The sequence below is a fragment of the Carettochelys insculpta genome, chromosome 4, assembly GCF_033958435.1.
Source record: "Carettochelys insculpta isolate YL-2023 chromosome 4, ASM3395843v1, whole genome shotgun sequence".
Classification (NCBI taxonomy): Eukaryota; Metazoa; Chordata; order Testudines; family Carettochelyidae; genus Carettochelys; species Carettochelys insculpta.
In genome coordinates this window covers 57,394,380-57,411,507 of record NC_134140.1, presented here as the reverse complement: position 1 = coordinate 57,411,507, position 17,128 = coordinate 57,394,380, and the positions used below count along the sequence as shown (strand labels likewise).

Genomic DNA, 17,128 nt, shown 5'->3' with positions numbered 1-17,128 from the left:
GGGTGCCCAAATTCGAAGTCCTTACTCCATTCGAAGTAGTAGCCTACTTCGAAGTTTAACTTTGAAGTAGGGTATGTGTAGACGCTCAATTTCAAAGTTGCTTACTTCAAAGTAAGCAACTTCCAGGTTATTTTTTAGTGAGACACAGCCTAAGTGTTTTACTTTGACGGTAATATGCATTATGAGAATTGCTCAATGGTGGAATCATTAAATCTATAAACTTTAGTAATAAAAATATCCTTTAATTAGGCTGATGTAAAAGCCAAGTCTGAGGTAGAGCTCTGTGAAATGACAGATTATAATATACCTCTAAGATACTATAGTCTGTTCCTCGGGCATACATGACAACCGCATGAGTTGAATATGTTCTAAGCCGCATTGTGAGCTTCATTTCCTCTTTGTTTTCATTTTCCAAGAGACGATATTTTACATAGCTGCTCCCCGAAAATGTCACTGATGAACCAACTGATGCTTAAAAAAAATAGACAAAACACAACATGATTTAACATGATTAGACCCAAAGCCAAAGTACTGCCACCTTATTCAAAGCATTTCAGAATTAAAATCTCACCAGGACACTGGCCAGGGTTATTGCTATGGCAAACACAGGTGTACTTTCCTTCCTTAAGATCTGCTATACATTCAGTACCTTCAGGGCATGGGTTTCCTTCACAAGCATTATTCACAAGGGGGCACTTCCCTTCTGCAAAACAGAGCAAGTAGTTTATTTTTTCAGGCATGGTAACGTAAAGCAAAACCACCTTGAACTTAAAATACAAAACACAATTCTTAATTTTAGACAACAGAAGAGTAAAGTGGCTATGTTAGCTGACTGACAAGAAAATAGGCTAGACAGAAAGTATATTGAAAAGCTATAGAATTCCTAAGCAGTCATCATTTCAGTTCCTACCTGCAGATTGTTTAAAGTAAAAATGTTCCAAGGTAAATATGTCAGTGGGTTTTTTAATCCCCAAAGTGTGGAGGTTATTTTTATTTGAAGACCATCAAAAGATGTGATCCTCACCCACTATAAAACTTCCCTTATTTTAGAAAATAATACTGTCTATTTTTAAAAAAAAGATTTATAGGCCAGATTCTTACCTGGCGTAACTCAGTATAGCATCATTTATTTCCTTGGAAGAGCTAATTGGTATCTCCTGTTCTGTATCCACATTTTACTACCCCAGTTTAAGGTAAGGCTTCTAGCACTGCCCACATGTTGCGTAGGGCAACATTTAAGCCCGTGGTGTCCAATATGCTTTCCATTCTCCACCTGTGGCGAACTGGACACCGCAGTGGGGCAAAACGCAGCTCCTTAGAGTCGCAAACATGGAGTGCCCTCCGCCTTCTCCACGCATGTGCCCTACCACTCGGTGGGAGAAATGCATGGCGGCAGCGGTGGCTCCTCTTGCGGCCCTGGTGGTCACCAGCAGTTTGCGCAGAAAGGGAGACTGGTGAGAAGGAAGAATGCTGTCTGGCTGGGGAGGGAGGGGCAGCACTGGGGCAATCCTTACCCTTCTATTGGATGCCACTGTTCTAAGCAGCACCCAGGACAGACCAATGCTTTGTGAAGACTTGCCTGTCAAAAGGTAGGCAACTAATCCAGCATTCAATTATAGAAGTAAGGAAGAGCTACAAAATGGATGTTCATGCTTATAAAAACAAGCAAACAGAACACTTCAGAAACCATAAAACCCTTTTATGGGTTTACACTAGATGACCAATAAAATGTGGATAGCTTTATATGGGACAAGAACTACCACTGAAATAATGTCCTTGTTATTTTCTTATTTAGCATGCAATGATACAGTTGTGCAAATGGTGGAGACAGACTATTTTTAGCATTTGGACTATGAAATGAATATACCGTTAATGTGTCTAATTATTTGAAATTGTAAAATTTTTTTCAGGGTACCTTTGCAAAGGCAAACAGCCGTTCTGTGATGACGTGGAGTGACAAAACTCAGCCTGGCTGTGCTGTGGGTTGACATGGCATTCTCATCTACTGTAACTTTTTCTTCACAGTATTTCCAAGGACAATCCAGGCCTACACAAAGCTTGTGGAAAACTTCAAGTATCTGGACACCTAACATTTCCTCAAGGTCAGCTACAGAGGAGTTTATCTTCTGGAGTAGAACTCTGGTTGGATGTTGAGAACTACCAGATTTCTCAACAAGCAGTAGTACATCAAGGTTGGAAGGAGGATCAGAGGGTTGCAAACTAACAATCTGTATATCACTTCTTCTCACACCCAAAATATTTCTTAAAGCTCTCTGGAAATTGCGCCAATAGTCACCAATGAATTCTTCAGGAGCAAGGTTTGCAAAGCGTATAGCAATGCTGTGGTTTAGCAATTCTTGCGTGATTTGTCTGATATGCACTATAATGTCAGCTGCAGTAGTAAATTTTCCATCTGTAACAGTGACATTGAGCAGGTATTGTCCTACATCTAGCCTTTTGTGTGCTATCAGTTTACCACCTGTGCTAGACACAGAGAATAAGGACTCCATCTTGGGCTCCAAACTGTATGTTAAAGTGTCATAAACATCTTGATCAGTTGCATGGATTTTTCCAATGACACCACCTGAATATTCTTCTCCAAAGGCTGTAATAAAGATTTCTAGTGGCAAAATTGCTGGAGCATAGATGCTCTCTTCAATAATTCTAATGTCAATGTAGGTCAAAGATGACAACTGTGGTTTTCCATTGTCTGCCACCTATTGGAAAATAGAAAGATAAAGAATGAATTTCTGCTTTGTCTCATCAGCTTTTATCAAAAACATTTACTGTACCATCTAGAGTAAAACACCCGTGCAAGACACCGCTTTCAGGATTTTTTTTTTTTTATAAGAAGATGCCTAATAAAATTTCAGATATAAAACATAGGGCTTGACAGAAAACCCAGCAGTGACAACATAAATAGTATCTGTGCATAAAAATGAAAGAAAGCAACAAGCTCACCTTTTAACATGGTCATGGCTATTTATTAAAACAGAGAAAAAAAGTTGCCACTTTGGAGCTCCAGACACCCTATTATACGTTACAATCCACTGACTGTTTTCAGGCAATAATTTCATGGCAAATATGAAAAACTAAGAATCAGAAATAAAGTTTGACGTCTTAGTAATTCACTAAGTACCTAAAATTTTTTTGATCTTCAATGATTAAACAGATATGCTATTTATAGCAGTAGATTTCTTCGTATTTTCAGGCATTAACAAAAAAGAACTCTCAGTAGCTGGTTTCACACAGAAGATGGCACTTGAAGGTTTTGTCTTTTTTCTGTTTTTTTTTTGTTTTTAATTTCAAACATGAAAATATCTTACAAACTCGCAGTGACTCATGCAATAAACATCTAACCCACACTTTTCCATGCAGTCACTGGGAGAAGCTCAATTAAAACTTATCCATTTTGTGAAATGCCAAACATTATATTAAACTGAAAATGCAGAACATTAGGTTTAATTATACTGTGTTTCCAGATTTGCCATTGTAATGAAGAAAAATATCCTGTGATGGTATTAACTTCAAAATAACTGTCTCACATACTCACTGTCTTCAACCGTATCAGACTGTTTGACTCCAACAAAATTAAATGACTTTTTCAACCCACTCTGGCACAAGGACACATATTGTGGTACAAAGGGAAGAAAAACACAGTAGGAGAATGAGCTAATACCTTCCCATCCTCTCTCCCTTCCATTTTCCTCCTCCTCCTTATCAGTTCTTCTTTTTTTGTACTACCTCTCTAGAGTAGAGTTCTGTCACAGAGAGCAAAAGTAAAAACTGCAACTTGAACAGGAAAAGTCCTGTTATGTTTAAGCTTCACCCTCAACATTTATTCTATTATCACTGGAGATGGTTAGTACTCTTGGGGATACACATGGAAAAATGTATATTTTCATATACAATTCTAAACGCATGAAAATCTAAACTTAAGATTTTAAACATGTATTAGGTATGCTCGATATTTACCATTTTAACACTGTGTAATCATTTTAGAAAGATGGGTTTATGTCTTGAAAGCTTTAAGTAACCAAAATGTTTAAATAAAGGAACAGTGCTCAAGTGCATAATGTGATTGGTTTAGCTTAGCTTTTACACTAAACATAAAGGGCAGAGTTTGAATTTGGGAGAGAGATTAAAAGAGAAGAGAACAAAGGGGCATGTAGACAGTATTTTAAATGGAGCTGGTTAGGAATTTTCTAACATGCTGTTTTTGCCAGAAACATTTTGTGGAAGTATGTCAGTTCAGATAGCGCTTAAGTCAGGAAGCAATCTCAGTTCCAGGGTGGAAATTTGTGTTAAAACCAGAGACACTAGTGATTAGGGAACTCCTTAGGTCAGGAGAGGACAGGACACAGGTTCAGAACTCTGCTCTGTATCACTTGGTGCTCCAGCCAGCAAGCTATAGATAGTATAGAACAAGCTCTCCACTAGTCTTACTTTCAGAGAGACTAGTATATCTGGGTGTCCCACATCCGCAGGGAGTACCTTAGCTATCTGGCTATTGACAAGGTGTCTTGCCTCAATTTTTGTGAAAAAATGTGAACGGTCTTAGTTTCATCGTTAACATGCCAAACCTACAACATTTATAGAAAAACAAAATTTCTCGTTTCCCTGCTAGTACTAATTTTAAACTACAAACCTAGGAGAGCAGCATGAAGACTGACTCATTGCTGAAGGTGTCAGACACTAACACTGGAACTCCTTAACATTTAACCCATTAACAGACGTCTCAGATTATTATTTCCACTGTAAAGGAAGAAAAAAAATAACTGCGCAGAATTTACTACAAAGTAGCTATTGGGAAGGACTTCTTATTTCAATTAAAAAAGGAGAATTATATTCAAGGAAAGGCTGACAGACAGCAAGTGACCCAGTGAAACAAAAGCACCACAAAACAAGACCCCAAACTGCACAAACAATTGTTCCCCCAGGGGAAGAATGAACAACAAACATTGGTGGGTGGGGGGAACAACTGTAGGACAATGTAGTACTTCCAGAATCCATATGGAAGTGAGCCAGGCTAGGAACGAAACACATGAAGCTTTTTAACTCTTTATAGCCATTTAATTTGGAAGGATGGAGGGTGGGGTAGGGGTTGAGGAATCACAGACACAAACAAAAGCTGTGCAAAGGAGTCTGGGGAGCTCAGTCTCTCTTTAGATCCTGGGAATTTGTAAGCCTTAGGTAATACAAGAAAAATACATAGACTGGTGATTATAAGATCTGTTTTCCTCAGATACATTTCTCACCCTAGCCACCGCTTGCCTACATCCCATGTGCTGGGCTGCATTCAAATGAAGATTCAATTTATCTTGGTTCTTATACCGCTGCTAGCATCAGTCTATGATGCTCAGAAGTAAGCCACAGCTCTCTCTTTTCTCCTCCTTGTGGCCAGAGAGATGCTTAGGGTAAGCATGATGATTATTATCTTCATACAGACTGAATCGGCATAGGCAGAATAGTGGAAAAGACTTCTTAAGGCTCTTGAATTAACAGGCAGGAATAGTGCTTATCTAATTTTTTTTTAGAGATGGCCCCCATTTTTTGGTCTGAAAAAGAAAGGTTACTCACCGTAGTAACGGTGGTTCTTCGAGATGTGTCCCCGTGGGTGCTCCACATTAGGTGTCGGGCTCGCCCGGCGCCGCAGATCGGATCTTCCAAGCAGTTTCTGCCGGACCACGCATGCGCCAGTGCGCGCCACTCTCTTGCACGCTCCTGGCCACGTGCGCGATCCAGTCCCCGCCAGTTCCTTGACCAACCGCCTCGGATGCTCCTGCAAAACACTAAACAGAGATCCGAAGCGGGGAGGATGGGCGGGTAGTGGAGCACCCACGGGAACACATCTCGAAGAACCACCGTTACTATGGTGAGTAACCTTTCTTTCTTCTTCGAGTGTCCCTGTGGGTGCTCCACATTAGGTGACTACCCAGCAGTAACCCAAGATAGGAGGTGGGTAATCGGATTATGTGCAGCTTGTCCCCGAGAGGACCGCTGTCGAGAGATGGGTATCCTCTTGGAATACCCTGTGAAGGGCGTAATGTTTGGCGAAGGTGTCATAGGATGACCAGGTCGCCGGTCTGCAAATGTCTTTTAGCGCAACGCCCTTGAAAAAGGCTGTTGAAGCCGCCACCGCCCTAATGGAATAAGCCCTGGGCGTGGCCAGTAAAGGAGTCTTTTGAGTTCGTAGCACATTTTTATGCAGGATACGATGTGCTTCGAGATTCTCTGCGAAGAGAGACCTTCTCCTTTCGATTTGGGAGCGATAGAGACTAGGAGTCTACCCATTTTCCGGAAGGACTTGGTCCAGTCTATATAGAAGGCTAGCGCCCCCCTCACGTCCAGGAGGTGTAGGCGCGCCTCTTTGTTAGAGTTGTGAGGCTTTGGATAAAACGAGGGTAAAACGATAGGTTCGTTAATATGAACTCAGAAGAAACTTTAGGAACAAAGGCTGGACGCAGCCGTATGGTTACCGCCTCCTTGGAAAAAACAGTGCAGGGTGGCGTTGCCATAACTGCCGCAAGCTCGCTCACCCTGCGAGCTGACGTGACTGTGAGAAGAAAGGTCATCTTTATCGTAAGGAAGCGGAGGGAAACCGTGGCCAAAGGCTCGAACGGTGGTCCCGTTATCGCATTAAGCACCAGGTCCAAGTTCCACGAAGGTGGAAGCGGTGTCCGAGGGGGGTATAGGTTTACCAACCCTTTGAGGAACCTGGTAACCATGGGATGGGCGAACACCGTGTGCCCTTCCTCTTCGTGTCTGAACGCCGAAGAGGCGGCAAGGTGGACCTTTAACGAGGATAGTGAGAGTCCTCCTCTCTTGAGGTCCAGTACATACTCTAATATCACAGGCATAGGCACCGAAAGGGGGGCTAGCTGTTTGGTAGAACACCATGCTGTGAAGCGAGTCCATTTCTGCTTGTAGGTCTTCCTGGTGGAAGTCCTCCTGCTACTTTCTAGGACTTGCTGCACTTCCTCCGTACATGTGCTCTCTAGGGAGCTGAGCCGTGGATTAACCACGCTTGTAGTCGCAGGCCTTGGGGGTGCGGATGCACTATGGGCCCCTGGGCTTGCGTAAGCAGATCCGGTGCCACTAGAAGGGGCATCGGTGGCCGGTCTGACATGCGCAGGAGTAGGGGGAACCATTGCTGTCGATCCCACGTTGGGACTACTAGGATCATTCGGGCTCCTTCCCTCCTAGCTTTCTTCAAGACTTTGTGGATGAGCACTGTGGGAGGGAAAGCGTAACGCAGGGGGCCCCTCCAGGAGATTGCGAATGCGTCCCCCAGGGACCCCCGTCCCAGTCCTGCCCTGGAGCAGAATCGTGGGCACTTCTTGTTGTGTTGAGTAGCAAACAGGTCTATCTGGGGAAAAACCCCATGCGTGAAAAATCGGTCGTAGCAGATCGGGACAGATCTGCCACTCGTGCGTGAGTGCGAAACGCCTGCCTTCACATTGTGAGCGCCTGGTAAGTACGAGGCTTTCAAGATTATATTGTTGGCGATGCACCAGTTCCATAACCGGACTGCTTCCGCACATAAGGCACGGGACCGAGCTCCTCCTTGCTGATTTATATAAAACATGGTGGAGGTATTGTCTGTACTGATCCCGACTACTTTGCCTTGTATATGGTCTCGAAAGCGTCTGCAGGCGTTGAACACTGCTCTGAGCTCCAGTATATTTATGTGCAGTGATCGCTCCGTGGAGGACCACAGCCCTTGCGTCACCTCTTTGCCCATGTGTGCTCCCCACCCTATGAGGGAGGCATCTGTAGTAAGAAAAACTGATATTTGTGGTTGGTAGAAGGCTACCCCTGTTAGCAGGTTCTTGGGGTTTACCCATCATTGCAGGGATTTGCGCACCTCTGTTGTGGGCGACACCACCCTGTGAACGGTGTGTGCTCCCGGTTTGTATACGCTTGCCAGCCAGTGCTGCATGCTGCGCATGTGTAACCTGGCGTTCTGTACTACAAATGTCGCTGCTGCCATGTGGCCCAGCAGCTGTAAGCACGTCAGAACCGGCACCGTAGGGCTGAAGGTGATGACTTGCACGAGGGAGCCAATGGCCCGAAAGTGAGTCTCTGGTAGATACACTCTCGCTGTAATAGAATTTATGTGTGCCCCATGAACTCTATGTCCTGTGTGGGGTCTATCTTTGATTTTGCCAGATTGATAACCAGGCCGAGCGAAGAGAACGTGCCTGCTGTGACGCGTATCATGCGTAGTACCTCCTCCTTCGAGGCCCCTTTGAGTAGGCAGTCGTCCAGATACTGGAATATAAATACCCCCTGTCTGTGCAGGTAGGCTGACACCACTGCCAAGGTCTTGGTGAAGACTCTGGGGGCCAAGGAGAGGCCAAACGGTAGGACCTTGTATTAAAAATGTTCTTTGCCTACCATGAACCGGAGGAATCATCGGTGAGCCGGATGGATAGTTATGTGAAAATACGCGTCTTGTAAGTCGAGGGCTGCGAACCAATCTCCATCGTCTTGTGCCGTAAGGATGGAGGCGATTGTGATCATCCGAAAGCGTTGCTTGTGCAGGTACCGGTTGAGGCCTCGAAGATCTAAGATGGGCCTCCAGCCTCCTGTCTTTTTCTCCGTGAGGAAGTACCTCGAGTAGGACCCTCTCCCTTGCAGTTGCTCCGGCACTCTTTCCACTGCCCCTATGAGCATGAGATGGTCTACCTCCTGTTTGAGCCTCGCTACGTGGGGGGGCCTCCTGGAGGTGGGGCCTGGGTGGAGGTCGAGGCGGTGGGAGCGACTGGAAGGGGATGGCGTACCCCGTAGCTATGATCTCCAACACCCATTTGTCTGTGGTGATCCTTTGCCACTGGTCATAGAATGGTCGGAGGCGATGGTGGAATAACCGCTTCGGATGACCTTGTGCGATGGTAGTGATGGTGCAGCCCTGGATCTGTGTGTCAAACTTGTGGCCTTTGGCCCTGCCCCGAGGACGCACAGCTCTGTTGGGAACGTCGCCTGGGAGTTCTGTACTGCTGGTGCTGTTGATGTTGCCCTTGCTCGTAACCCCTGTGGTACTGGGGACGCTGTTGCTGGTACTGGTACCATCTTTGTTGAGGGTAGTACTTTTTCTTTCTGTATGGAGGGGTGTAAATCCCCAGGGTCCTAAGTGCGGCTGTTGAATCTTTACTGGAATGAAGGACCGAGTCAGTTGATTCAGCAAACAGCTTCTGCGAGTCGAAGGGAAGATCGACTATCTTTGCCTGCAGGTCCCTCGGTATACCTGAAGTCTGGAGCCAGAACTCCCTTCGCAACACCACTGCCATAGCTGTGGAGCGTGCTGCTGTGTCCGCAATATCCAGGGCGATCTGAACTCCCGTCCTCGAGGCCGCGTAGCCTTCTTGCACGATGGCCTTGAGCACCGGATTCTTGCCCTCTGGAAGCGAGTCCATGAGGGAGGTTAACCTAGTGTAGTTGTCGAAATTATGGTTCGCTAGACGCGCTGCGTAATTTGCCATTCGCAACAGTAGAGTGGAGGAGGAGTAGACCTTTCTGCCGAACAGCTCTAGCTTCTTGGCATATTTGTCTGTTCCCCGTCTTGAATTGAGATGTCTTTGATCTTTGTTGCGACGACTCCACCACCAAGGAATTTGGTTGTGGGTGGCTGAACAGGAACTCCATGCCCTTCGCCGGCACGAAGTATTTTTTTTTTTTTTTATCCGCTCTCTTGTGGACAGGCGGAATAGTCGCAGGGGTCTGCCATATCATAGTGGCGGACTCCAAGATTGCGTTATCAAGCGGTATTACTATTTTGGAGGAGGCTGGAGGTCTCAGATTTTTGAGGAGCTTATGGTGTTTCTCTTGCACCTTTGCTGTCTGGATGCCTTGCGTGAAGGCCACCCTCTTAAACAGCTCTTGGAACTGTTTGAGATCGTCCGGAGGATGGACGTCACCCGGGGCCGTAGCCTCGTCCGGGGAGGAGAGCGAGGAACCACTAGGGTACGCCTCTCTGGACCCTTCCGGTTCCTGTTGGTGATGGTACATCCGCTCTCTGGAAGCTTGCAAGGGAAAAATCTCAGGGTTCCATAACCAGTTGCCCCTGAGATGGGACTCCCCCAGGGCACCTTATGCAGTGACTGTGCCCATCAGACGCTGGCATTGCCTCTCGGCAAGACTCACATTCCTTGAATCCTGAATAGGACATTGTTGGTGAGTCTTTCAGTTCTTAATGGGGTACTTAGCACCTTCTCTGTGCTGTTTTCCCCCTCTCCGATAGCCTGCCGCGGCAGGAGGGCTAATGGCCCTAGGCTCCTGGCCTCCGGTGCTCCGCTTGTTACTAGGACTGGACTGAATGCCGTCCCGCTTGTTGTTTTTTTTTTTTTTTTGAAAATAACAACTGGCTAACTTAACAGTAGCCTAAGAACTTGAAAACTTTAAAGAAAAACAGTTAAAACCATTGAATACGCTAACTTGGCCATAGCATAGTCAGATTCCGTCTGCAGCCGACGGCGGTTAAGAGGAACTGGCGGGGACCGGATCGCGCACGTGGCCAGGAGCGCGCAAGGGAGCAGCGCGCACCGGTGCATGCGCGGTCCGGCAGAAACTGCTTGGAAGATCCGATCTGCGGCGCCGGGCGAGCCCGACACCTAATGTGGAGCACCCATGGGGACACTCGAAGAAGGACACCAATTCGTCAAATATTTTGTGGAGAAAAGCTGCTTTCAACAAAATTTCTGAGAATGGAATTCCTGTTCAAAACCAAAGGGAAACACACTCATTCCACCATAGCCTGGTAGTTAGCAGTGTGGTGAGGGAAGTGGGGGACCCAAACCCCTCTCTTGATTGGTTCACATCACCCACATCTCAGGAAACTTCCCTAACCCCTTGGGCTAATGCCTATTCTTGGGGGTCTATCTCTGCTCATGGAAAAATGGGAAAGGAAAATATTGAAAATCTCAACATCTTGTGCAGGTTGGGAAAACAGGTTCTGCAGATCATTTTAGTGAAGAGTAGTAGGTTTGTCCTACAGCAGGAAATCTACAAATGACGTGTAAGACCTGAAAATGTGTAATATTTTTGTAATTTTTTTACCCTTAGGCTCTTGGTTCCTTTGTTCACAAGTACCTATTTGCCTATAGGTAAATGAAATAATATCTGGTAAAACAATGAAGAGTGGTCTGATCTTTTCATATGGCACAATCATCTAACAGATATAAAAATGAGCCTGGGAAAATTAAGCTGTCAAAAAAAGTCAGATTTATTAAATTAGACCATCTTGCCATTATTGCAGATTGCTTTGATAGCCGTTTGTTGGTTTAGACATTAGTATAAAAACCACCTGGCACTTGAAAAATTACAATATCAGACACAGCTCTTCTGCTGGCATAAAATCCATGAAGTTCTACTGATTTTAATAAAAACAATCGAATATGCTGATTTACAGTAGGTGAGAATCTAATCCACAGGGCGGAAACACTTACAATGTAACATGTAAATTATTATCCAATGTGTACTATATAAACCAAAACTCTATCGCTATTGTTCTTAGACAGAGCCATGTGAAAAGATGGGTGTATGTCCATATTTCATATAAAGGTATTTTTAATCAATGGATAATATTTCAGCACTGAAAGGCTCTGCAGCCTTTACTAACTACTTTTAAGGATACATGAGCATTCTATAGATTAATCCTCCAAAATTCAGTTGCAGCCATAACCAGAAGGATGCAACAATGCACTTCCCTCTCTGCTACCACCGGTATAGGGGCTACGTCTACATGTGCCCCAAACTTCGAAATGGCCATGCAAATGGCCATTTCGAAGTTTACTAATGAAGCGCTGAAATACATATTCAGCGCTTCATTAGCATGCGGGCGGCAGAGGCGCTTCGAAATTGACGAGCCTTGCCGCCGCGCGGCGCGTCCAGACGGGGCTCCTTTTCGAAAGGACGCCACCTTCTTCGAAGTCCCCTTATTCCCATGAGCTCACGGGAATAAGGGGACTTCGAAGTAGGTGGCGTGCTTTCGAAAAGGAGCCCCGTCTGGACGCGCCGCGCGGTGGCAAGGCGCGTCAATTTCGAAGCGCTGCTGCCGCCGCATGCTGATGAAGCGCTGAATATGCATTTCAGCGCTTCATTAGTAAACTTCGAAATGGCCATTTGCATGGCCATTTCGAAGTTTGGGGCACGTGTAGACACAGCCAGGGTCTCAGGACTACAGCACTACAGATCTAGAGTAAGGATTCTCAAACTCTCTCTTTTGGTGGCCCTCCAACATACTATGAACACTCGGCAGCCCACCTGTACCACAACAGCTGATTTTCTGAATATAAAAGCCAGGGCTGGCATTAGGGGTTAGCAGCCAGGGCAAGGGCCAGAGGGCCCATATCAAAGGGCCCTCCACCACAAAGCTAAATTGCTCAGTCTTCGGCTTCAGTCCTGGCTCGAAATTTTAGGCTTTCTGCCCTGGGCCCCAGCAAATCTAACAATGGCCCTACTTCACAGATTCCCTACAACCTGCTCATTGTCCAACAGGGGACCCTGGTTGTGAACCACTGATTTAGAGTCTGGCTGTTTTCCCAGGTGGATGGTTCATGTGTAGTAAAATGCCTGATAAACAAAGGAGAGAGGGGCAGAATTCTGAAAAACAAAAACAAAATGAAGGGGAAGAACAAAAACCTCAGGACAAATGTCTTCCCAATTTACTCTTCACTTGTGCCTTACCCCTTCAATGAAATCCACAATAGGGTTTGCTTGGGGTGATTTCAGTGCACAAGCTGGAGCCTTAAATCACTAGCCAGGACATACAATCACATCACATCACACAAATGCCAATTATCATCCTCCCACTTCAGGCAAAAAGTGAACTTGGTAAATAAACTGGTTAAACACGCCAGGTAGCTAGAGAGAAACCTTTCATACCTTAACATGGAGAAAGTAATGATCCTTCACTTTGCGTTTCAGTGCAGCAGATGTGGTAAGCACGCCATGCTGGTTAATCTCAAAAGTGTTCTCTTCATTTCCACTCAGGATGGCGAATATGAAAGGCGGACCATTATGGGAAGAATCCTTGTCTGTCACTACAAGCTGGAGCACACTAAATCCAACAGGCTTATTTTCCTATAAATATATAGGAACATTGCATCAGACAGTTTAATTAAAACAACCTCAATAATGATACATCATTATTTGGATTTCCTTTCCACAACAAAAAAGTTAGCTTTTTTTTTAATTCTTCCCCTTTTACTGTGAAAGTTTCTATCTCTTTTGGCTTATTGTGTTTAAAAGTGGTTTGGCCTTGAACTTTTTTTTTTTTAAAACCTTTGCACATAATACAGACTAGTGCTTTTTGGTTAATTATTAACTCATCAAATCCTTCAAACATATCTAATGGCACCTGCTAAGGATAATTACAGTCCTTGCACACAGATGAGCATATGGACTGCTTTTCTCCTGTAAAATAACCACAAGGTGAGAGAAAGGGAGTTGAGTCCTTGGGTCACAGCCTGTTCTGGAGCTCCTACTGGGGCAGTTGGTAAATGCCACTCTTCAGCCCTGTCAAATAGTTACCAAATGGACTTTTTGACATTGAAATGACCTCTAAGTATTTAAATCACTGGGATGCAGCAGCTTTTATATATTCTTATAAACAAACTGGTCAGATTTGTCAGCTATTGTACAATGAAAATCTCCATTTCCTTCCAGAACAAAGAATATATGTCATGTCCCCCAAAATATTTAAAAGTGACATCTGCATTGCACAAAGCCCTTTTCACTTTAATACATTGGAAGAATGATGCATTATTCCAATGAAGGACACCAATAAAAAGTTGTCCATTAAAAAAATACCCACCCTCACAAGTCACCCTCTCCTTCTGCTATTGTTCTTTGTAAAGGTTCTTGGAGAGATGAGACTTAAATACACAGGTGAGATTCTCTGAGGTCTGATCTTGCAGCTGATACTCTTCATGCCAGCAAGTCCATAAACAGACCAGGGCCATATTTCTTAAACATGGGCTAGGTCTATTTCATCACAGAAGATCAATCTGCTCAGGATTGATCTTCTGGGGTCTTGCCTCATCACGTGTGAAATGGCATTTTCTGGGGTCAAAGTTGACCCTAGAACTCCTCGCAAGAGGTGAGGATTAAGGAAGGTCAATGGGAGAAACGCTTCCGTCAACCTTCCTCCGTGTAGCCAGCCACTGAAGTTGTCAGCTGATGTCGATTTTACCTACAATTGACATATAGACGTATAGATGCAGCCATGGATGCCTAAATTTAGAAACCTGAGTGGCAAGATTTTCATAATTGATGAGCACTTATGGCTCCCACTTTATCTGAATACAACCCAGCTCCTTTACATTGTAGGCAGGTGGATACTGCAGGGAAATTCCTCATTAACTTTGAGGTACTAGATGATGGGAACCAGTGATAGTCAGGAGGCCAGTTTCCCTTCTTGGTTTCACAGATATCTACTGAGCGATCCTGGGCAAAATCATGGCTACAAAAAAATGCACATATTTTGGGCATGAGAATGGGCTTACTGCAGAGCACCACAGATGTGGGTTTTTAAAGATGTTTATGTATCTAAGTCCTACTTTTAGATCCAACCCCACTACAGCTGTTGGGTCTAGATTCAAGTTCATGTGCTTTTATCTCTCCATCTATAAACTGTGCTGTGTTAGGATGACTCATGGGATGAGTTATGACTCCCTCATTCTGACTGCTGGTCAGTGCTGACCTTTTCCAGCAAGTGATAAAACATCCGATGCTCTAATTTACCACACCAGCCTAATGCAACTAGTCCAAAGACTACCTACTTCACACAATCGCCACATCAAGGGTAGAGGAACAGCTGGTGCAGAAGCTGCCTCTGCTAGCAAGAAGTGCCCTGCACCAAGTAAATTACCTGCTGGCCATTTTTGAATATAAACCATTGTTAACACCTTATAATGGAAAATTAAAGTTTATATGTTGTTACAGATGAATTATACCTCAGGGTAATGCTCAGTTACTTGTTGATTAGTTCAAGGGAATGTCTAACAATTACCTCTAATTTTTCATCATACTCCCTGTGTTATCACTTACCATGCCCTAAATCAAAGACTAAGAATTAAAGCATTACGCTTAATTTTGCATTCTCTTTCTTTCCCCATTTCCCCCTGCAATTAAACTTAACCCTGTTACCCTCAGTTGAAGGCGCTCTGACAGATATGTTTTTGTGCATATGGAGAACTCCGAACTCCTATTTTTATTTTCATAAGCAAAAACAAATGCATAAACCACAAGAGGCAAAGAGGTAAATTAGCGGTGATTATTCATCAACATGAGTGAAATATGATTCAGGGTTTCCCTAAATCAGGCATACTTGCTTAAGTAATCTCTTTTCTAGTGCCATTATGCCCTGCCCAGTTCAGATGCATCATGCCACTGACATACACCTGATCGGCACACCTATATATATGTTTCTTGTTTATCTGAGTGTTTTATCAGTATAAACAGTCCCATTTATATTAATTCTGACTTTAATAAAAAGAGGAACTTTCTTTTTGCTGTAAGGTTTTTCAATACACAGCTTAAAATCCAAAAGCTCTGTTCAATTTTATTGTAAGATCTATAGTGCTATGTTTAGATTACCTGGATAATAACACTATAGTTCCCCTTTGAGAATACTGGAGGATTGTCATTTACATCTGATACATCAATGTTTACAGTAGTTGTATTGACTTTGGATGGACTTCCATTATCTGAAGCTTGAACTGTCAGTGTGTATCCTGAAATCTTTAAAAAAAAATAATTCCACAAGCAAATTAAGGAAAGCAAAAGCGTAACAAACACAAGTTAATGGAGAAAAAATATTTGAACTTATATAATACACTGGTACTTCTAACCAACAACAAATCTCTAATATACATCACATATTATAATTAATACACAATATTCTTACAATCAGAACCTCCCTGACCCCAAACTAATGCCACAAATACATGGTGTCACTTTACTTAAAGTGTCCTCATTGAAAAACATTTACTTGAATTTTAAAAACATTTTAAATTAACAGACTGTACATACATATCAACTCAATAATGGGCATGTCAGGCTAAAACATAGGGAGTATTTTAATCTAACTAAATGAATATTAAAAAAAGGTACAACTCTTACCTCCTCTCTGTCTAGAAGTTTAGTCACTTTAACTTCACCCTTGACAGGATCAATTGTAAAAGGACCCCCTTGGTTACCATCTATAATCGAGTAGTGAATGTGATTGTTTGAAGGTCCATCAGCATCATCTGCCATAACCTAGAGGACATGATATTTTCATTTAATATTGGTATAGGTAGACATTAGTGTGCTTTCAATAAAGTCATCCTAATGGAAGGCACAGCTGTCTCAAGTCTAGCAGCATTCTCAAGATAACAACTACAATATTTGGAATATACCAAAGCCAGCTAAATTAATTTCCATTGAATCTCTCTGTAAATGAAATCACAATTCATATAAATGAACTAGAACCAGCACAAAATATTGTCTGTTTTCTCTATAAGATTTATATTCCCAGGTCTGAAAGATTTCTTAAAAAGTTAACAATTTACTACATAGTATACATTTACTACCATTCATTTATGGCCACCTTCAAATTAATATTTAATTTTACACAAGAGAAACTAAGATTGTTTTTTTCTTTATTTTATACATTTGTGGCAAACAAACAGAAGCACGTAATACGTACAGTAATAACTGATTGTTCGAGCACAGCATCCTCACTGATTACTGCTGTGTAGGTGTTTTGGTTAAACACTGGAGTGTTATCATTGATATCTGTTACATTAATATTCACTGTTACAACATCACTTAATGAAGGTGTGCCCCCATCGGTGGCTTCCACTGTCAAGTAATATTCATGGGAACTTTCATAATCCAGGCTTTCAATAATAAAAATGGCTCCTGCAACAGAAAAATCACACATTTTAATACCTTGATATTATTGTAGTACAAGATATTATCACCATTCAGTTAGTTTTAATTAATTTCCAAGTTGCTCAATGATTTGATTAATCCCTGTTATAACGGTGTAAAATGGGAGATGCACAGCAATGAGATAAAACCCAAAACATTCAGAAGCAGTTGCTGCCATTAAAAACGGTCTCATATCCAAGTTGTGTTT

At 43.3% G+C, this 17,128-nt stretch overlaps 1 protein-coding gene across 5 annotated transcripts in view; it reads right to left on the bottom strand.

Moving 5' to 3' along the window:
* Positions 1–17,128, bottom strand: part of FAT1 (FAT atypical cadherin 1) — a 174,938-nt gene that overhangs the window by 14,039 nt on the left and 143,771 nt on the right. For all 5 annotated transcript variants that reach the window (XR_012645381.1, XM_074992881.1, XM_074992879.1 and 2 more), the window contains exons 15-21: positions 16,694–16,908; positions 16,126–16,263; positions 15,601–15,744; positions 12,886–13,083; positions 1,916–2,717; positions 572–703; positions 308–471 (exon numbers count right to left, since the gene is read on the bottom strand). Coding sequence is in view for 4 of the 5 variants with exons in the window: in XM_074992881.1 (XP_074848982.1) it covers positions 308–471; positions 572–703; positions 1,916–2,717; positions 12,886–13,083; positions 15,601–15,744; positions 16,126–16,263; positions 16,694–16,908 (1,793 nt within the window). In the remaining variant the exon portion in view is untranslated. The remainder of the gene's footprint in view (positions 1–307; positions 472–571; positions 704–1,915; positions 2,718–12,885; positions 13,084–15,600; positions 15,745–16,125; positions 16,264–16,693; positions 16,909–17,128) is intronic.